This window comes from Myotis lucifugus, unplaced genomic scaffold (genome assembly GCF_000147115.1).
Source record: "Myotis lucifugus unplaced genomic scaffold, Myoluc2.0 scaffold_60, whole genome shotgun sequence".
NCBI lineage: Eukaryota > Metazoa > Chordata > Mammalia > Chiroptera > Vespertilionidae > Myotis > Myotis lucifugus.
Window position 1 is genome coordinate 657,431 of NW_005871108.1, and position 22,729 is coordinate 680,159.

Below are 22,729 nucleotides of genomic sequence, written 5' to 3' on the forward strand. Positions count from 1 at the left end.
AGAGAGAGAGAGAGAGAGAGAGAGAGAGATTATACAAAAGATGATTTCAGTAGGGAGAATGCTCTGACCACAAGATTTAAAAGGGTCTCAAAGACCAGACAGAAAGGGCTTTTCTTTTCATAAAAAGTGGTTTACAAGACTAGAAAGAACAGGGGGTGGGGGAGTGGATGAGCAGGTAGCCTAACCCACCCTTGTGAACACCTTTTACCCTGAGTTTGCCTGGTCTAGAAGGAGGGGTTGTTCCTAATTATACTGTTCAAGGATGAGCCACAGTTCAGGGATCTGGGGAGATGGAGAGAAGATTGATTAGGTGTGATTTAGTTCTGTCACAGCATTTTGTTGCAAATGATCAATGGGGACAACCAGTTCAGCTAATTATAAGATGAAAAATGGCCTTGGTAAGGTTTGTGCCTGGCTTTGTTCCAGGTAAGCAATGGTGTTGCCCACAATCCTATCTAAGTAATAATATAAGAAAGGGCGTTTCTGTTTTCACCAACACAAAGCCTTGGGGGAACTTAACAGCTGCTGGATGCCAGGATGAGAGGGTTCAGGTAGAGTTCAATGTTGTTACTACTGATTATGACACCAAAAAGTTAAAAAATAATAAATACCAAAATATTATATTATAATATAAAAAAACACATTCAAATCCTAGAATAAGGATAAACATGCTCAAGGATTCTGATATATATGACTTTGAATGGCATTGAAGGACCTGCATCTTCATTATGACTCTTAGGTGGGTTAAATCTGAAAAAAAGAATCAGCAATTGAGCTATCAAAAAATGTATGTGTAGCCCTAACCGGTTTGGCTCAGTGGATAGAGCATTGGCCTGCGGACTGAAGGGTCCCAAGTTCGATTCCAGTCAAGGGCATGTACCTTGGTTGCGGGCACATCCCCGGGAGAGGGTATACAAGACGCAGCTGATCGATGTTTCTCTCTTATCGATGTTTCTAACTCTCTATTCCTCTCCCTCCCTCTCTGTAAAAAATCAATAAAATATATTTTTAAAAAAATGTATGTGTAGCCCAAAGGTGTGGTTCAGTGGTTGAGCATCGACCTATGAACTAGGAGGTCATGGTTTGATTGCTGGTCAGGGCACGTGCCTGGGTTGCAGGGTTGATCCCCAGTGTGGGGTGCAAAGGAGGCACTCAATTAAGGATTCTCTCTCATCATTGATGTGTCTATCTCTCTCTCCCTCTCACTTCTCTGTGAAATCAATAAAAAAATATATTTAAAATACCAGAGTCAGATTTTGTGTTACTGTTCTGTTGAACAAGGAAAATGCAGAGGTTATGTTAGAAAAAAAATCTTTTTCCCCATGGGGTTAATGAAATAAATCAACAGACAACACATGAATTTTTATAGCTCTGATTAGACAATAAGAGATGTAATTAAAATGTCAGACTCTGCCCGGCTGGTGTGGCTCAGCAATTGATCATGGACCTATGAACCAGCAGGTCACTGTTTGATTCCAGTTCAGGGCATATACCCAGGTTGTGGGCTTGAACCCCAGTGTGGGGCATGCAGGAGGCAGCCCATCAATGATTCTCTCTCATCATTGATGTTTCTATCTCTCTCTCCCTCTCCCTTCCTCTCTGAAATCAATAAAAATATATCTAAGAAATCCTATCCTATCTAATAAAAGAGAAACATGGTAATTAGCATATGACCGCTACCCTTCCCATTGGCTAATCAGGGCGATATGCAAATTAACTGCCAGCCAAGATGGCGGCCGGCAGCCAGGCAGCTTGAAGTTAACATGAGGCTTGCTTGCTTCAGTGACAGAGGACTCCAACGTTCCCCGCCTGCCTTGCTGGACTCTGAGCTTGCAGTTTGAAACATTGTAACAAATATAGAAGCTAAGCCAAACCCCAGAAACCTGCTTTCAGCCAGCCGGGATCTCAGAGCTGGAGTTGATACAGTGTTTTGATTACAGAACCCAAACAAACCAGATACCTGCTTTCAGCAGCCTCGGCCTAAGAGCTGGAGCCAAGCCTCAGAGCTAAAGCTGGCCCAGAATAAAAAAATTAAAAAAAAAAAAAAAACAGAAAAAAAAAGGAGCAGTTGGGAGCTTCAGTCACCCGCCAGCCTGAAAACAGCCCTCAGCCCCTCACCGAGACTGGCCAGGCACCCCAGTGGGGACCCCCACCCTGAAGGGTGTGTGACCAGATGCAAACAGCCATCATCCCCTCATGCAGGCTGGCCAGGCACCCCAGTGGGGACCCCCATCCTGAAGGGTGTGTGACCAGCTGCAAACAGCCATCATCCCCTCATCCAGACTGGCCAGGCACCCCAATGGGGACCCCCACCCTGATCCAGGACACCCTTCAGGGCAAACCAGCCGGCCCCCACCCGTGCACCAGGCCTCTATCCTATATAGTAAAAGGGTAATATGCCTCCCAGCACCGGGATCAGCAGAGCCGTGAGGCCTCCCGGCACCGGGATCAGCGTGACAGGGGGCAGTGCCCAAACCCCCTGATCGCCCTTCGGCTCTGTGTTTGACAGGGGGGAGCTCCCCAACCCCCTGATTGCCCTTCGGCTCTGTGTTTGACAGGGGGGAGCTCCCCAACCCCCTGATTGCCCTGCGGCTCTGTTTTTGACAGGGGGCAGGGCCACAACCTCCCTATCCGCCCAGCTCTGTTTGTGACAGGGGAAGGCACCCCAACCCCCTGATCGGCCCTGCTCTGTGCCAGATAGGGGGTAGCTCCCCAACCCCCTGATCGCCCTGTGGCTCTGTGTGTGACAGGGTGCGGCACCCCCACCCCCTGATCGGCCCTGCTGTGTGTGTGACAGGGGGCAGTGCCCCATCCCCCTGATCGGCCCTGCTCTGTGCGTGACAGGGGGTGGTGCCGCAACCTCCCTATCGACCCTGCCTTGAGTATGACAGAGGGCGGTGCCCCAACCCCCCAATCGGCCCTACCCTTGTAGAGGGCCGACTGGGAGGCACCTAGGCATTTTCTTATAATTATTGTCAGCTGAACTCAGAGCATAGGCAGCCACGCCCTGGGAACATGCTTCCCCAATAAGGCTGGACATGTTAATCAGGCAGGGGTGGAACTAGATATGTAAATCTAGGCCTTTAAAATAAACCTGCTGTGTGTCTCAGGCCGCTTTGCCGCCTCTCCATCAGAGAGGATGTTGCCCACCTGGCCCCAGCTTAAAATCTATTTCTGCATCTTGGTCTTTCTTTAATTTCTTAATCCCCAGCTCCTCCGCTCAAGAACCTGTCGTTTTCCCGTGCGGGTCGCGGGAAACAGAAACAGCCCACCACAACCCTGAGCGTGACTAGGGGTGGCATCGCAACCTCCCGATCCGCCCTGCGCTGTGCATGACACGGGGCGGCGCCCCAACTCCCCAATCGGCCCTGCTCTGAGCCTGACCAGGGGCTGCACCTAGGGATTGGGCCTGCCCTCTGCCACCTGGGAGCAGGCCTAAGCCAGCAGTTCGTTATCTCCCAAGGGGTCCCAGACTTCGAGAGGGTACAAGCCGGGCCGAGGGACCCTCCCTTCCCCCCGAGTGCACAAATTTTTGTTGACCGGGCCTCTAGTAAATAAATAAAATGTCAGATTCTTGTAACATTCAACACTTTAAATTATTGTGGCACCCTCTCTTCTACCAGCTGAGCACTGTTGAAGACACTAAGGTCAGAAAGTTCTCTCCACCCCTCATTCTCCCTTCCTCTTCCTCATTGCATGGTTTCTATTACAGGGTTTTGTTCACTGGCTTCATCACTCTCTAGTCACCGCAGCTCAGCAGTAAACCAGAATCGGGCAGATAGTGCCCCAGCAACAACATAACCCACAGCCAAAGGTGGAATCGCGTGGCCCACGAGGAATCAGGCTCCCTCCTCTCTGGTTCTGAGGTGCATCACCCAAGAAGCACAGCTGCCAAGTCACCACAGCTCAGCAGCTCCTGTGTTGAGCATCTGCCCCCTGGTGGTCAGTGCATGTCATATGTACCAGACAGTCAGACAGTCACTTAGCCTTTTATATACTAGTATATAGATGTTACTAACATTTTTCCATTTCAGCTGAAGTTAAATGTCCAGGCATCCTCAAAACAGTCTCTTGCCCTAGCTGGTTTGGCTCAGTGGACAGAGCATCAGCCTTCGGACTGAAGGGTCTCAGGTTCGATTACAGTCAAGGGCACATGCCTGAGTTGTGGGCTCGGTCCCCATTGTAGGGTGTGCAGGAGGCAGCTAATAACTGATTCTCTCTCAACATTGATGTTTCTATCTCTCTCTTTCTCTCTGATATCAATAAAAAAATATTTTTTTAAAAAAAAGTCTCTTAATTTCCTTTTCCTGTGACTTAGCCACACTTTTCTGTGTTTTTCATTCCTTCTAGCTTTTGTTGAGAACTGACACTTTAAATAATATAATGTGGAAATCTAGAAATCAGAATCTCCTCTTTTGTTCAGGTTTGTTGCTGCTACGTGTTGTGGATTATATTTAGTTGAGTGCTTTTTCACAGTGATTTTGTAAAGACTGTCTTCATTACATTGTGTGGTCAGTGTAGTCTCTCTCCCATTAGCTTAGTAGTCATTTTGTGTGTCACAGAGATTTCACTGAGTGACTGGAGCCAAGACAGAAAGGAAAGAGGAAAAGAAAGTAAGTTGCTCTCCCAGTATTTGCAGATTGGCTCTGAGTTCTGACAGTTGAGCAAACATTCAGCCATGCCATCTGCCACACTGTCTTCACCTTCACTTTCTGTTTGTGCAGAGCAAGAGGAGACAGCTAATGTCTTTACCCAGGTACTTCTATTCCCCAGTATATGGGTGCTGTTTGTAAAGCCCTTCGTCCACACACATTTTTTCTTCTCAGCCTCACCCCATGCTTTTGATCTTTTAAAAAACTATATTTTTATTGATTTCAGAGAGGAATGGAGAGGGAAAGAGAGAAACAGCAATGATGAGAGAGAATCATTAATCAGCTGCCTCCTGCACACTCCACACCAGGAAGTCCACAAACCAGGCATGTGCCCTGACCAGGAATTGAATTGTGACCTCCTTGTTCATAGGTGGACACCGGCTGGGAGCATGCTTTTGATCTTTCTATCATTTATCCCATTACCCCTTATCCTAGTCCACTGTGGCTAGTATATTTGTTCCCTCTATTCCCACTTTGCTGAGAGCCAATTTCATTGCGTTTTCTTCTTTTTAAATAATTATTTCATTTTTATAATTTATTGATTTAAGAGAGAGAGAACATTGACTGGTTGTTTCACTTATTTAAGCAATTATTGGTTGATTTTTGTATGTGCCCTGAGATGGAACTCCTAACCTTGGCACACCAGGACAATGCTCTAACCCAGGGGTCCTCAAACTATGGCCCGCGGGCCACATGCAAATACAAATATTATATTTGTTCCCGTTTTGTTTTTTTACTTCAAAATAAGGTATGTGCAGTGTGCATAGGAATTTGTTCATAGTTTTTTTTTAAACTATAGTCCGGCCCTCCAACGGTCTGAGGGACAGTGAACTGGTCCCCCGTTTAAAAAGTTTGAGAGCCAAAACCGGTTTTGCTCAGTGGATAGAGCGTCGGCCTGCGGACTGAAAGGTCCCAGGTTCGATTCCGGTCAAGGGCATGTACCTTGGTTGCCTTGGTTGCGCGCACATCCCCAGTGGGAGATGTGCAGGAGGCAGCTGATCGATGTTTCTCTCTCATCGATGTTTCTAACTCTCTCTCTCCCTTCCTCTCTGTAAAAAATCAATAAAATATATTAAAAAAAAAAGTTTGAGGACCCCTGCAATAATGCTTGTAATTGTTGGTCTTCAAACTTTTTCAGTTGACCTGGATGTTCTTTGTCTTTCACATCGAAATCATCACTTTTAAAGCATTAACCAGTGTTCACAACTATCTTGAGATGGAGCATGTTCACCATAAGCTTCCCAAAGTATACGATAACTTCCAGCAGCACTTTTCTTCAAAATAATGAATTCAAACTTCCCGCAAATGAAAAAATTCAACATTTTTAAGCGTAAAAAATCTCTATGATGTTAACACCTTCAGCAAATTTGACATGAAGTTTTGAAGCTTGTTGTCAAAAAAACAAAATAGCATACATATCAAATCGCATATATATCAACCTATGTGTAACTCCATCTATTGAAAAAAATCCGCATTAACCGGTACACCTGGTATATATATATTAAAATGTTATCAGGATGCAGAATTCCAAATAAAGGGCTTCTAATAAGACTTTTAAGCATTTTGTTAAATTGGCATTTGTTAAGAAAAGCCCACTGGTACTGGACAGTGCCTAGCAATCACACAAAGACCACCGGTAAGTCTGGAAAAAAAAAAGTATAGAATTGACAAGGCTGGAGAAAGTACACAGCATGCCTGCAGGGGCGAACACAAGCAGGACAAGACGCAGGAAGAGAGTGGCAGTACAGAGTGTAGGTCTGATTTAGGATCACTAAGTGGAGTGCCTTGGATTGTACAGCTTAAACAAAATCAGCAAGGTTTGGCTAGGTCTTCAGAAATCTTACATAAGGGGCATACAAAATGAAGACCCTGCAGTGCAAATCAAACAAACAAACAAACAAACAGACTATTGTTCACAAGGACTGCTGGAGATGCCATATAAAAAACTTACATTCACTTGGAACACTGTAAGCTGGTCTCTGTGTGCACTACGGTTTCATGGGAGTTCAGTACAAAACTCTTTAGCTACACAAAATAACCATCATAATGTCCCCAGCAGGTATGATAAAAGGAAGGAAATATATAAATTATGGGTAAACTCTTTACACATTTAAGGTTTAAGGTCTCTGGGTAAAGGATTGCTAATGATGTCATTCCATTGCGTTGTTACCTGAAACCTTGAATGAGGTGGGAAACGTTAACTTTGATGGCATATTAATACCTTATTCATTACACATCACCGTTAACATATTTAAATTAAAACACTTTATTGCCCAGTTGGTATGGCTCAGGGATTGAGTGTTGACCTATGAACCAGGAGTCATAGTTTGATACCTGGTCAGGGCACATGTCCAAATTGCAGGCTTGATCCTCCAGTGTGGGCATGCAGGAGGCAGCTGATCAATGATTCTCTCTCATCATTGATGTTTCTATCTATTTTCTCCCTCTCCCTTCTTCTCTGAAGTCAATAAAAATATTTTTAAAAATAAATAAATAAATAAAACATTTTATGAATGAGAATATATAAAGTCCACACATATTCTATGGAACAAGGAAAACATATGGTAGGTTTTACATGAGACACGAATGTAAACACAATGGAATTGCCATGAGAGATTGTCAAACCCAAAGTCATCAGATTAGGGAGAAAGAAATTCATAGAATGCACAGAAGACAATTCGCATTACAAAGCATTACAAACCCACTGGTCAAAATACACATTACAAGCATTCACAGAAGCATCAAATGAATTGAGATTTAAATCACATTACTATTTGTGTTGCAAAAAATCACAAATACTGTCATAATAAAAAGGATACAGTGTAGGAAATTACATTTTTTCAAACATCCATGCCCTTGGTATTTTCATTCATACTAGAAAATCATATAACTTTCCTTACTGGATTCTCTAAAATAAGTATTCTGATTTAAAAGGCATATTTGAAAAGTGTTATTGACTTTATATTTGCATGGTTTCTATTCAGTATGAATTCACTAAAGTTCAGTGAGGCTTGATAAATAGTTAAAAGTTTTGCCACATTCTTTAAATTTGTATCATTTCAGTCTGGCATGAATTATGTAATATTGACTATGGTTCCAACACTGGGAAAAGGTGTTGCCAAATTCTCTACTCTTGTAATGGTTCTCTCTGGTATGAATTACTTGATATTTAGTGAGGTTTGGGCAATGGTTAAAGGTTTTTCCATATTCTTTATATTTGTATTGCTCCTATCCAGTATGAATTCCCCAATATTGAAGAGCAGAGGTTAAAGGCTTTGTCACACTCTTCACATTTGTAAAGCTTCTCTCAGGTATGCAGTCTCATGTTTGGTAAGATTTGAGTGGTGGGTAAAGGCTTTGCCACATTCTCTACATTTATAAGGCTTCTCCCAAGTATGAATTTTCTAATGATCCATGAGACTTGAAGAATTGTTAAAGGCTTAGTCACATTCTCTACATTTTAAGGCTTCTCTCCAGTATGAATTCTCTGATGTTGCATAAGTTGTGAGGGCCAGATAAAGGCTTTGCCACATTCTCTACATTTATAAGGCTTCTCTCCAGAATGAATTCTCTGGTGTTGAGTAAGATTTGAGCTCCGGATAAAGGCTTTACCACATTCTCTACACTTATAAGGCTTCTCTCCAGAATGAATTCTCTGATGTCGAGTAAGGGTTGAACACCGGTTAAAGGCAAAGCCACATTCTCTACATTTATAAGGCTTCTCTCCAGAATGAATCATCTGATGTCGAGTCAGATGTGAGCTTGAGATAAAGGCTTTGCCACATTCTCCACATTTATAAGGCTTCTCTCCAGAATGAATTTTCTGATGTTGAGCAAGATTTGAGCTCTGGGTAAAAGTTTTGCCACATTCTTTACATTTATAAGGCTTCTCTCCAGAATGAATTCTCCGATGACTGGTAAGGCTCGAAGATTTGCTAAAGGCTTTGCCACATTCCCTACATTTATAAGGCTTCTCTCCAGAATGTAGTCTCTGATGACTGGTAAGGCTTGAATACCATTTATAGGCTTTGCCACATTCTCCACATTTATAAGGCTTCTCTTCGGTATCAAATGCCTGTTGTAGAATAACATGGAAATGCAATTTAGAAACATTATCACATTCTTTTTTTTTTTTTTTTTTTACTATATTTTTATTGCTTTCAGAGAGGAAGGGAGAGGGAGAGAGATAGAAATATCAATGATGAGAGAAAATCATTGATTGGCTGCCTCCTGCAAGCCCCTTACTAGGGATCAGGCTTGCAACCCAGGCATATGCCCTTGACCAGAATCAAACCCAGGACTCTTCAGTCTGCAGGCTGAAGCTCTAACCACTGACCCAAACCAGCCAGGGCCATTATCACATTCTTTACATTTGTAAGGCTTCTCTACAATAATGATTTTCTTATGTATATAGACATTGGATAATTGACTAAAGACTCTCATACTCTGGTTACACCTGAAAGGCTCCTCCCCAATGAGTATTTTCGTGTTCAGTAAGATTTAATAATGGTTTGAAAGATGTGTCACATTCACTACATTTATCTGTCTTGTCTACAGCATGAATTTTCTGAGGTATAACAATATTTGAGCTTTTATCAAAGACTTTCTGAAATTTATACATTATCTATGAAAACTAAGTTCTCTAATGGTTATTAGAATTTAACCCTTTCTTAAATTCCTAGATTTACTGCACTGACTTCTCTATTCATTATATGCACTCTAGTAATCAATGAAGATAGAAAAGCCTTTAGTTCAAGTTCTAATATCATTGCACATGTAAAGTTGTGTCCAATCACCTATTCTGATACCTATAAAGCCATAATGGTTGAATATAAAACCAAACACATTTATGAAAATTATAGCATCTGGAACAAGAAAGAATATTTTTCTGTCAAGGAATAATTCAAACTTGGTTAAGGGATTTACAAATTCAGTCACAATTTCCATCTTTGTGTTTTAAATGATGGATTTTTACAAACATTTAACTTAAATCCTACATTAAATCATCCGAAGACTTATTTACACAATGGACTAGGTGACTTCTCTGATGCTCCCAATTTCATTTCAGAAAATATGTATTTTTAAAAGGTTTCCTTTGGTGTTTGCACTCAGAATCACATTGTTCTTCCAAGGTAACTCCAAGTAAAAATTTCCAAAATCTTTTATATCCTTAACCTCTTTTGGCAGCAAGGATATTGTATGGGTAACTGTTCCAGTTTGGTTATATGCATCATAACATCTTTTTTCTCTTCATATTGCCCCAGACATTCCAAAACTTTGACTAAGTGTAAATTCTCAATGCCACACATTGTACACCTTACCTGTAGCATATTCCAATATGAATTTTCGATGCCTGGTTTTGGTAACAAGCCCTGGGTGACTTGAGAAGACATAACTGAAATATAACAAATGAATTATAACACACTACATGCAGATAAGTACTTTTCAAATGTAATGTACAGAATTAATACCTGTCAAATGACTTCAGTGAGGTGGCAGAAGAGGAATCACCTACATTTTTTCTCCATGAAGATGGAAACTTAATAACAATGACTGACCCAATTACCTTTCTGAGTACTTAAGAGGTCAAAGACCACAGCACACCCCGAGGGGAAAAACAGAAAAGGGTCATGTCAAAGAGGGAAGACAAGTTGCTTATATTTGCTCCCAATTCCTGGTCACCCTTTCTGGCACACTACACAATGACTGGGATACCTCCCCATCCTCAGTTCCTTCGTGCACTGTATGTCCAATTCAGAATGGTCTGGATTTTTTGCAACTACCTGTGGAACTTGCTTCTGTTTTAAATGACACAGATTGCTAAGGAAATGGCAATTTACCATGAACACATTGTGGTGGCTGCTAAGAAAGAGAGTAATTATTCAAGCACCAAAGAGACTGTTGTGCTGAAGAAAGACATCAGGATTGGGAATATCATGTGCTCTAAATAAAAGCAAAATATGTTTTAAACTGGGAAGTTACATGAAACACACCCACGCAGGCTTCTGGTCAAGATGGTGGTGTAGGTAATTGCGGCACTGGCATCCTCCCACAGCCACACTAAATAAAACAACTAAACTACAGGAAAACCATCGTTCAGAATGTCCAGGAACCTAGCTGAATGAAGTTCTACAACTAAAGACACAGACAGACTGGTATCAGGTGCAAAGTCACAGAACGGGCTGGGACCACATGATGGGTGAAAATCACAAGAAATATTTCAGCTGCAGAGGTCACACCTGAGGAGTGAAGGGTCCCAGCCCCACAGAAGGCCCGCCAGCCCAGGGTTCCAATGCCAAGAAGAGATGTCCCCATTACTATGGCTGTAAAAACTAGGGAGGCTTGTGGCTGAGTGAGACGGAGAGCTGATGGAGTCTTAGGCCCGTGGTCGGCAAACTGCGGCTCACAAGCCACATGAGGCTCTTTGGCCCCTTGAGTGTGGCTCTTCCACAAAATACCACGTGCACCACAAAATACCATGTGCAGGCGCGCACGTACAGTGAGATGGAAATTTTGTGGCCCATGCGCGAAGTCGGTATTTTGTGGAAGAGCCACACTCAAGGGACCAAAGAGCCACATGTGGCTCGTGAGCCAGTTTGCCGACCACTGCGGCAGTTCCCTTTAATGGGCTCATGCTCTGACTTACTCAGACTCATGCCCTCTGAGCTCCAGAAATGGGCAGCAGCTTGAAAGGCACCAGGACACACAGGGAAGAACAACAATATCTGGCCCAAGGATGAGGGCTGGAGAAGGAGCTTTTTCCCAGACATAAGTCTTGGTAGAAGTCATTCTTCCTTTTCTAAAACCCTTCACGCACAGAGCGGGCAGACAGGCTCCATAGCTGAGTATCAACCTGGCTCAGACTTTTCACCCACCCTGAAGATTTCCTCAGACCCTGCCCCATGAACTTGCAGGCCCGCCCAATCTGTTTCAAGTGGTTTTCCATGGAAACAGCCTGAATAAGCTTATGCTCCAGTCTTTACTACAATGTCTCAAAGAATCAGCATCTGGCCTCAGTGTGTCTTGTACCTCTTGCTAAGTGGCCCCAGCCCCAAAACTATATCATGTTTAATTACTGGGGTGTACACCTAAGACACATGTAATATTGATGTCAAGTGTAAATAAAATATTAAAAAATGATAGAAACACACACACACACACACACACACACACACACACACACCAGAATAGGTTTGACAGGCCATTAAAAACCTACCATAGCTGATTGTTATTTGTGTTCTCTTGTACAAAGGAAGCTCATAAAGAAAGGGATGACGCCTGCTTCTAATGGGCTTACACAGTAACAAAAAATCACAAGGCTTATGAAAAAAAACAGAAAAACAGTCCAACCAGAGGCACAAAGTAAGTCTCCATGTGTTGGTCCTAACTTAACGGCAATATGTTAATTACCTGACAAAGAATTCAAAACCACCATCTTAAAGAGGATCAATCTGAACATAGAGGAAAAAACACAGAAAACTAAATTACCATCAAAACTATGCATGACAAAAAACTAAATTACCATTAAAACTATGCATGAAAAAAAAATACAAAGGCAGAAAGTGTAAGAAAGAACCAAACAAATATTGGAAGTTGAAGTACTCAGTACCTGAATTTAAATATACAATAGAAACATCAGCAACAGACTTGGTCAAGCAGAAGGAATAATAGGACAACTTGGCCACCTATCCCCAGCGCTCCTGGGATGTGGGAACCAAATTCCAGCATCTCAACCACTTCTTTACAAACTACTTACATGAAGCAGAAAAGAGAATTGGTTTAACATAACATTCCTCACCAATGTGCAGTTTCCCAGCGTCCGCAAGAAATGCAAGAGTAGCCAGGTCATGCCACCCTCACACTACTAGGGCAGGTCTTTGGCTCTCACTGCAAATGTGATGGCAGATCAAAGGAGCACAAGGAGAACCCTTACATGATGCCAGAGAGTAAATGTTGAAGAGGCTCTGTCCCTTGAAGACAGAAACAGAAGTAAACCTGACCATCTCCAAAATCATTTCCCATTGAAGCCAATCTTCCCAAAACATATTTTAAAGCTTGCCTTCCTCTGTGACTTTTGACCTCTCACCTGGGTTGTCTGCTACCTTCATTCCCACCTACCTGGCTGTCTGGATACTGTTTCTTTTCTCTTCAACTCCCAGGGCTCCATCATGTGCTCCAAAAAGGTGACCAGGTCTGGCTTAGACACAACAAGACCTGTTTATTAAAAAAAAAAAAGGAACGTGAGATTTTAATGGAGATTTTCCAATTTCCAATCCAGCCCTGGGTTCAAGTAAGAAGATAGGACATTGTAGAATACCAGAATATTTTAGAAAATTATTTCCCAAAATTTTATTTTCTGACAGCACCTTTATTATACCAGAGACAACTTTTAAAGTTTCCAGATCCTGAGTTCCACTTCCATATACATCAGGAAGCCTTTCTGTTCTGCACCAGCAAAACCCCAATTGCTTTCCTTAATAACACGGATCTGAAACTCTATCATAAAAAGCAGAAGCTACAAGCAGACACTGTACTAATGAAGAAAACAAAACCCTGCGGGTGGAGGAGAAATTCTGGAAGGAAGTGGTCCTCACCCAGGAATACCAGGTTCCTGTAGTTCTGCAACATCACATCCATGTACAGTTTCCGCTGAGCTGGGTCCAGGCACGCCCACTCCTCCTGAGAGAATTCTATGGCCACATCACTGAAGGTCAACTGCCCCTGAAATTAAAAGATACAAAGCAAAACAAAAATTAAAACATTACTCAAGTAAACATGGACAGAGGTCACAATGTGACCCAATAAGAACACAGAGTGAACCTGAATTATCCAATAAGATCATTTTGACCTTCTCCAGTGTATTTTGAGAAAGGAGGATGACATATCATTTACAAAACCACTGTAGAGGCTTTACTTTTCTGGAAGAGAAATTTTAAACATAAAGGCATCAACACAGGCATATCCATTTTTGAGTGCTATATTTGAATCATAGAGGATCAAGTGTATATAGTTCTTAGTTAGAGAAGTCATTCTGAGTGAGCACACCAAAGTATTTCTAAAATATCAAAGTGCAAAACAAGGAACTGGAGATCCACAAAATTCAGACCCTGATTCAGGAGTGCTGGGGTGGGTCCTGAGTTTCCAGCTCACTTAAAACTATGGACACCAATGAGTCTACTGCATGTGCCACACCTTTAGACAGCACAGAGAAAGAAAACACAGGAAAGAAATTCGTATGCAGGACTTTGAGTGAAGTATTTTACTGAATTTACAGAGCTCATACATTAGTAAGCCTAGCAATCACAATCCTTCTTTAATGATAACTATGTACTAGATATTATTCTAAATTAATTAATATATATATATATATATATATATATATATATAAATTAATAAATCTCATGAAAAATCAGAGAACAATGAAAATATTCTTCTTTTTCTAACAGAATATTTTGTAAACCATCCAGCAAATGGTGGAGCTTGGATGAAAACAATATACAAATGCAACCATCATAACGTTCAGTGTTGTTACTAGAGAATAGAAACAAGAAGGTAAGAAAGAGCTCAAATAATGTTAACATTTTCTGCAAAAAGACAAGACATAATAATGGAAATGATATACATATTAAATGTGACACAAATGATACATTTTCATGTCAAGAAAATTAGCCTGAAATAAAATCAAGATTAATTCCAATTGTGGTAATCTCACCAATCTCTTCATGAAAGAGTCTTTGCGTTTTATAAACACAAAAGAGAGGTAAACACACAATGATGTAAAATAAGGTAGAGCTATTCTTTCATATTCTTTAATTACTATTTTTGTTTTAATCTTCACCTGAGGATAATTTTCCATTGACTTTAGAGAGAATGGAAGGGAGGGAGAGAGGAAGAGAGAGAGAGAGAGAGAGAGAGAGAGAGAGAGAGAGAGAGAGAGAGAGAGAAACATTGATTGGTTGCTTCCGGCACACACCCTTGCATGGGTTGGGAATCAAACCTGGGTCATACCTGTGCATGGCAGGACACTCCAACCCACTGGTGTACACTGGCCAGGGCACCTTTTATTTCTTGGATAATTTTTATCTCTTGTGCTGATTGGTATTTTATAAATTTAATACTCTTGAACATCCATTTGATTCTTATAAACTTTTATAAAAATACAATGTAGCATTAAAGAAGAGTGTGTTTGTGATGTTTGTTGAATACAATAAACATTTACAGGTTTGAGGCCTCACTGATAAAAGCCTCTATTTGCAAAGGTAGTATTGCCAGTGAACAATAACAACAAAAAAGCCTTTATTTCTCAAAGCAACCTACAAATAAAGAGAAACTGAAAAGAGAAAAAGGTTCCAGATGAAATGTGATTGCTTATGTGTAACTCTCAAAAATTTTTCCAGCCCGGCTGGTATGGCTCAGAGGTTGAGTGTTGATCTATACACCAGGAGGTCACGGTTCAATTCCAGGTCAGGGCATATGCTTGAGTTGTGGGCTTGATCCCCAGTGTGGGATGTGTAGGAGGCAGTCAATTGGTGATTCTCTCTCATCATTGATGTTTCTATCTCTCCCTCCCTCTCTCCCTTTCTCTCCAAAATCAATAAAAATATATTTAAAAATAATTTGTCCAAGACCCTTATTAAAGATAAAGAAAAAATATTAAATCTATAGTTCAGGAACCTGGCAGAGAACACCTGCACCAAATGAAAATAAAGTTCAAAGGAAGCGACATCAGGTGACGGAAGCACATAGAAGAACAGATTATCAATAAGTTTAGTGTCCACATATACCTCCCACATTCTGTAAATCTAACAGTGCATTTAAAGAGTAAGGCTTTCAAGAAAATGGCAGCCAATTAGGCAAACCTGTGGTGCATCTCGTCCCAGGGCAAGACTGGAAATACAACTAAAATGGAGAATATTGAGGTTAAAAATGGCAGCAGAGTGAGTGGATGCTGCATGGACATGCTCCCAGGAACAAACTGGAATTACAACTGAAACACACAAAAAACCCTGAATAGTTAACAGAAGACTAGCTGGAGAGAAACCTGATCCCCAAGGATGGAAAGTGGAGACCGCGTAGATAGGTAGGAGGGGCTGAGGTGTGAAGGGGCTGACCAGGCACCCACTGAAAGCAGCCAAAGTCCCGGAGAGATATCTCAGCTATGGGAGGGGTTGCCACTGAGGACTCTGGGAACTAATCCCCAAGCTGGGCCCCCCAGAAGAGAGCACCAGAACTGAGAAGGGTACCTACCCAAATAACATCTGGCTGTGAAAAGCAGGAGGGTTGCTGTCTGCCAGGGAGAGATGGCTGGAAAATCAGGCACCCTCTTAAAGGGCCAACACTCAAATTCCCTGTGCAGGCAGAGGGAGGGCAGAGTGGACTGGAGCTGTGTGAGCAGAAGCCAGGGTTGGGGACTTGGAGGTTAGAGCTCAGAATGCAGATAGGAAACCTCTGGTTTCCTGTGCGGAGTTATTCCCTCATGCAGCGGAGGACATTTTTCCCACACAGACATTGGCCTTACCTGGGGGGAAGACAGTTGACCCACCCTATTGGAAAACACTTTGTCCTGAGGTCACTTAAGAGATTAAAAATAACAAAGAGCCTCCAGGCAGAAGCAACTGCCCCACCCTGCTGAAAAAATCTCTCACCACACCTGAGGACAAGACAAGAGGAATCCTATCATTCTACAGGCAGAGGCATTCTCTGGAGGCTTTGAGTCTTTGCCTGACCTAATAGTCAGAAACAGTGTTTGATACTATCCTGCACAAGAGATTGAGAGACGTAGAGGATCTACCTAATACATAGTCACAAATCCAAACAGGCAGCCAAAATGAGGAGACAAAGAAACAACCCCCAAATGAAAGAACAAAAGAATTCCCCAGCAGAAGAGATAAATGAAGCAGAGGTAATAAATTTATCTGAAACAGAGGTAAGAGTAATGATGGTAAAGATGCTTAACGGTATGAGAAAAGATATAGTAACTATGAAAACAGAAATAAAGAATGATATAGCACAAATAAACACAATGGAATACAGAGCAGATTAGGGGAAGCTGAGGATCAAATCAGTGAATTAGAAGACAGGGTATAAAAAAAATTTACTCAATCAGAGAACGGAAAAGAAAAAACAATTAAAAAACAGGAGGACAGCTTAAGGGAGCTGTGGGACAACAAGAAACACAACAATATTAAAATAGCAGGTGTGCCAGGAAGGGCAGAAAAGGAGAAAAGGATAGAGAATGTGTTTGAAGAAATAATGGCAGAAAACTTCCCTAGCCTGGTAATGGAAAAAGTCACACAACTTCAGGAGGCACAGAGAGTCCCAAGCAAGAAGAACCCAAACAGGTCCACACCCAGACACATCATAATTAAAATGCCAAAAATTAAAGACAAAGAGAGACTCTTAAAGGCAGCAAGAGAAAAGCAAACTGTTACCTACAAAGGAGCTCCCATAAGGCTGACACTTGATTTCTCATTAGAAACTCTACAGGCCAGAAGGAAATGGCATGAAGTACTCAAGGTAATAGAAAGCAGGGCTCTGAGACTAAGATTACTATATCCAGCAAGGCTATCATTCAAAATAGATGGTCAAATAAAGAGCTTCCCAGACAAAAAAAAGGCTAACAGAGTACATCACCACCAAATCGGCATTACAAGAAATGCTAAAGGGACTGCTGTAATGAAAAGAAATGGAGAAACCTAGGCACGCAGAATTAAAATGGCAATAAATAAGTACCTATCAATAAGAACTCTAAATGTAAATGGATTGAGTGCTACTACAAAAAAGCATAGGGTAGCTGAATGGATACAAAAACATGACCCAACTATATGCTGTCTACAAGAGACCCACCTCAGAACAAAATACATACACAGGATGAGAGTGAAGGAATGGAAAAAAATTTTCCATGCAAATGGAAAAGAAAAAAAAAAAGCTGGAGTAGCAATACTTATATACGACAAAACAGACTTTAAAATGAAGGCCATCACAAGAGACCAAAAAGGTCACTATAAAAAGAAAGAACTCTTACCATTTACAGCAAATGGATGGACCTGGAGAGTATTATGCTAAGCAAAATAAGCCAGTCAGAGAAAGATAGTATCACATGATCTTACTCATACATGGAATCTAATGAACAAAATAAACTGATAAACAAAAAAGATCCAAAGACATAGAAGCATGGAACAGACTGACAAATTTCAGAAGGAAGGTAGGGCCAGGGAGGTGAGTGAGGAGTGATTAACTGGGGAACTTATATGCATATATGGACACAGAAAATAGTGGTGAAGGCCTGGGAGGGGCGGGTTCAGGGTGGAGGGGGTCAGTGGGTAAAACAAACAAACAAACAAACAAACAAAGGAGACATCTGTAATACTTTCAACAATAAAGGGGAAAAATGAATTCTTAAAAAAAAAAAAAAGTAAGGCTTTCTTATTAATGTAGTGAGCAAGTTTCTTCTAACGATTTTTCCTTTTCAAGAACTTTCTGGGGCTACTAAGGCAATCCTGATTAAATATGCATTTTCTCAATCCTGTCCTCAAGATCACATATTGCAGCCACATAAATTTAAAACCTACATTTCCCTTCTACACAACCTATCTCAATAGAAACCTTGGATAGCAATGCCTTCCCATGTTGGTCTGTCACAAAGAAAATGTTTTCATAAGTTGACCGTGCAGGGGTTCAAAACAAGGCACCTTAAGATGTGCTTCAATGTCTAAGGATTATGTTGAACTAAAGGCACCAAGACCCTGTGGACTCAAGAGAAACTTCGGCTCTCCCTTTAAATAGCCAAAAGAATTTTAATTAGGAGCCTGACCCATGATACAGGTTAAAACCAAAAATGACTTTTTACCTATCTAGACGGTAGGCAAACTAATACTTCTGAACATGTGATCTCCAAATATCTTCTGATGTCCCAAGGTGCATTAACTGATGCCAGGCTCAGAATGTCTCATATACCAAATTTCCCTTGCAGTCTCGGAACCTCTCTTGCATGTGGGGTCTCTGACTCTGTCACGTGTGTGGAGCTCCCATACATGTCACATGTAACTGTTTAGACCAGCTAAAAGAACATTTATGGTAGAAGAACGTATCTTTCTCCCCAACAATGGTCATTAATTTATGGTGAGAGTTCTTCATTCCCTATAGGGAACCTGGATGGAAACAATAAAGAGAAGGTTGTGGGACATAAGAAAAAAGTATCCCTGAGACATATAGGGAAGTCATCACACCTCAGCTCCCTACTCAAAGATGCAGAGGTAGCTGACTTTATCTCCTTGCCAAATACCTGCTTCCCTGCAGATGTTGAAACTACTGATGCCCATGAGCAGTTGATCCGGTGTGACTGCTCCATGAACTTCCTGGGGTGACTCTAGTGAACTACACTGCCATAGTTCCCCCATAATGCAGGCGCTAACAACCTGGAAACCCAGTTGGTAAAGGAAGTCAACCCACCCTGAAATGGAAAATTCCACAAGCAGGCCATCTTGAAAAAGCCCACTTTGTCCCAAGCTTATTAAAGCCAACAAGCAACCCTATGCAGTTTGGCTCAGTAGATAGAGCGTTGGTCTGGGAACTGAAGGGTCCCGGGTTCAATTCCGGTCAAGAGCATAAGCCCAGGTTTCGGGCTCATTCTCCAGTAGGGGGTGTGCAGGAGGCAGCAGATAAATGATTCTCTCTCATCACTGATGTTTCTATCTCTCTCTCCCTCTCCCTTCTTCTCTGAAATCAATAAAAAATAAAAAAAGCCAAGCAGCACAAGTCCCTGAATTGGTTTAGAGAACATTCCTTTCTTCTGTGTTTTCTCCCTTATCCTCAAACATAAGCTTAATAAAATTTGCCCAGGAATCTCTCTGCTTGATACTTTTTAAAAATATATATATTTTATTGATTTTTTTACAGAGAGGAAGGGAGAGGGATAGAGAGTTAGAAACATCGATGGGAGAGAAACATCGATCAGCTGCCTCCTGCACACCTCCCACTAGGGATGTGCCCGCAACCAAGGTACATGCCCTTGACCGGAATCGAACCTGGGACCTTTCAGTCCGCAGGCCGACGCTCTATCCACTGAGCCAAACCAGCTAGGGCATGCTTGATACTCTTGATTTCTGTATTCAGAAACCCCAAAACACCAAATGCCAGTAACATTTCAAAGAGGGAACTTGGACAATTATAAGAAGAAAAAAAAGTTAAGTAGTTGAAAACTAACTTGCTTTGCAAGATCATCAGAAATAGAGAGTAAAGATTTGCAGTTTCTAAATCCACCAACTTTAGAAAGAAATGCAAACACAGAACTGACCCAAGACAGGGCATTTACCTGAGGAGCAGCCATGTTGTCCTCTTCCTCCTCCTGCTCCGGGTTGTCTTCACAGGGGAACGTATGTTGAGGAATCACACCTGTCTCTTGAGAATATGTCTTGCTTCCACAGTCATGGGCAGAAGGACCTTAAAATGTTGAAAAATGTCACACTCCGTCGTCCTTTGTCACAGGAGAGATTCAGAAACAATGAGATCCTACATGAAGCTTAAACTGTGAGTTTTTTCTCTCCTGTTTACCCATGATAACCCCTGCCACAGACATGCACAAACTTCAACCCAGCAATGAGAATATGGGCTGTTCTCCTGCCCCCTCCATATCCAACAGAGCACCCTGGACCAAACCTGGTTCTGAACCTGGTTCTGAACTCTCACAAACGTCTTGTGGCAAAGAGCCCTTCTGCTAAACACTGGCCTCACTTTTGAATCACCTGGCTCCCACACCAGTTGTCCAACTCTGTGGGGGAGGGCACAGTAATGTTATTTCTTATCATCAAATGATCTAACTTATCATCAAATGATCTAATGGGAGGAGACCATTTCGCTAAGCATTTCTTCTACAGTTTTAATGTATAGGCAGAACCCTTGGGAACCAAGGCCCCGTCTAAAAAGCTAAGATGCTGTAATCGGCAGTGAGGCCCATGAAATGGCATCTTTAACTAGTTCCTGCCAGAGGTAACATTGCTCCCCAAGATCTGTTTTCAGTAGCAGTGGGCTAGGGAGATACTAGACACAACACACCCGAGACCTGTGTAAGAAGCTGGGCTAGGAACTTCTAGAAGGGCAGGACCCCAGGGTGGATTCCTAGTGTTGGAGTTGTTCTGGAATGGGCATGACCAGGTTCTGGGATATTTTTGCAGGTGCAACAGGGAGGGGGAAACCACATGGTGGCAACAGGGTTATGTGAGGTGCCTGCCTCAGAACCTTCACAAACTAACCTGAGTCCCCAGGAATTCGCCCTGTCCCCTACCATGGACCAAGTGGAACAACAGGAAAATCTTCTGCCTGACCCACTGCCCACAGGTGAGTGGAGCCTCAATCTCCAAAGGACAAGGAGAAGAAAGGCGTTAACATTACAGCTTTGTTTGAAAATGAACCAAAGGAGCATAACCTAGAAGTCTGTCAAGATATAACAGTATTCACAACCCACTCATTTTCACTTTCTCCAAATGACCCCCAAATACATAATGTTGTTCTTGTTACTATTTTAATATGGTAAGAACACTTCGAACGGGCTCTACCCTTTCTATAAAATTTCAAGTGCACAATATAATAGTGTTCATGACAGGCATAATGTTGTACCAAGGATCTCTGGAACTTATTCATATTCAAAAAATCAAAATGTGTAACCCTAAATAGCAACTCCCATTTCCAGTCTCCCTAGCCTCTGGCAACACTAATCTTTCCTCAAAAGTTTGTTCCTGTGGGTTTGACTATCTTGTGGGAATTCTAAACCTGGATTTATACAGGGTTAACACATTAAAAGTACTTACTATGACACATAAGTTTAAAAATCTATAAACTTAATAGTCATATGGTTAAACTTAAAAGAAGGAAATAGGATTAAATTAATAAGAGAAAAAGCCCCCAAATCTGATGCAATCTAACAAACACAATTGTTATGAAAGAAATAGAAAAGAAATTCCTAAATACAACAGATTTCACTATAATAAATCCTCAGAGCAGCCCTGAATATTCATGGGGACGTTTATGCTTTTAACTGCGGGTAAGCAGGTAAATAGGTCCAAGTCGTTATTTCTCATTAACATTGAGCCAGTTTATATCACCAGTGTTCTGGGGAAGAAAAAACTAGTACCTTTTCCCTCTATGCATATCTCTATGTCCAGATTTTTTCCCCAAAAATATATGTTTTAATGATCTTTTAGAGAGAGAATGAGAGGGAGAGAGAAAAACATCGATGTGTGAGAAAAACATCCATGCATAGCCTCCAGCCAACAAACATGAAACTTGCATGTGTTCCCTGACCAGGAATCAAACTGGTGACCTTTCGGTGCACAGGCCAAAGCTGAAACAATGCTCAAGCAATGAGCCATGCCAGCCAGGGCCAGATTTCTGCTTTTCATGAGGACATATTCGAGGAGGGCCCACTATTAAAGCTCTTATTTTTTTAAAAAATATATTTTATTGATTTTTTACAGAGAGGAAGGGAGAGAGAGAGAGTTAGAACATCAATCAGCCGCCTCCTGCACATCTCCTACTGGGGATGTGCCCGCAACCCAGGTACATGCCCTTGACCGGAATCGAACCTGGGACCTTTCAGTCTGCAGGCCGACGCTCTAGTCTATCCACTGAGCCAAACCGGTTTCTGCTAAAGTTCTTATTTTAAACTGATTATCTCTTTAAGGATCTTATCTTTTAAAAGGGTACTATTCCAAAGTACTGATTAAAGCTTCAAGTCCTGGCTGGTTTGGCTCAGTGAATAGAGCGTCAGCCTGTAGGCCTGAAGCTTCCCAGGCTTGATTCCTGTCAAGGGCACATGCCCAGGTTTCGGGCTCAATCCCCAGTAGGGGGTGTGCAGGAGGCAGCTGATCAGTGATTCTCAATCATTGATGTTTCTATCTCTCTCTCCCTCTCCCTTCCTCTCTGAAATCAATAAAAACATATTTAAAAAAAACAAACTTCAATATCCCTACCTGGCTAAGCTCTCAGTGCTGTTTCTGCCTCTGCTGTGTCATCCCTTCCTCCCTTTCCATTCCTACACTGGTCTCACCCAACTCGTTTTCTCCTGACTCCATCTGGATAGG

The 22,729-nt window shown here is 41.9% G+C and overlaps 1 protein-coding gene across 2 annotated transcripts; it reads right to left on the minus strand.

Moving 5' to 3' along the window:
* Nucleotides 1-7,142: 7,142 nt before the first annotated feature.
* On the minus strand, nucleotides 7,143-20,275 carry LOC102432839 (zinc finger protein 253-like). 2 transcript variants are annotated; one of them, XR_002829447.1, is made up of 6 exons: nucleotides 19,966-20,275; nucleotides 13,247-13,373; nucleotides 12,771-12,866; nucleotides 12,451-12,622; nucleotides 9,974-10,047; nucleotides 8,703-8,727 (listed from the first exon to the last, which is right to left on the minus strand). XR_002829447.1 is itself a non-coding variant. In XM_023754330.1 (5 exons), the coding sequence occupies exons 1-5, from the start codon at nucleotides 19,978-19,980 to the stop codon at nucleotides 8,113-8,115; spliced, it is 927 nt and encodes a 308-aa protein (XP_023610098.1). In that variant the 5' UTR covers nucleotides 19,981-20,275; the 3' UTR covers nucleotides 7,143-8,112. The 2 variants fall into 2 exon arrangements, 1 of the variants encoding a protein (XP_023610098.1); XM_023754330.1 differs by lacking the exon at nucleotides 12,451-12,622 and having other exon boundaries at nucleotides 7,143-8,727.
* Between the last annotated feature and the right edge of the window lie 2,454 nt (nucleotides 20,276-22,729).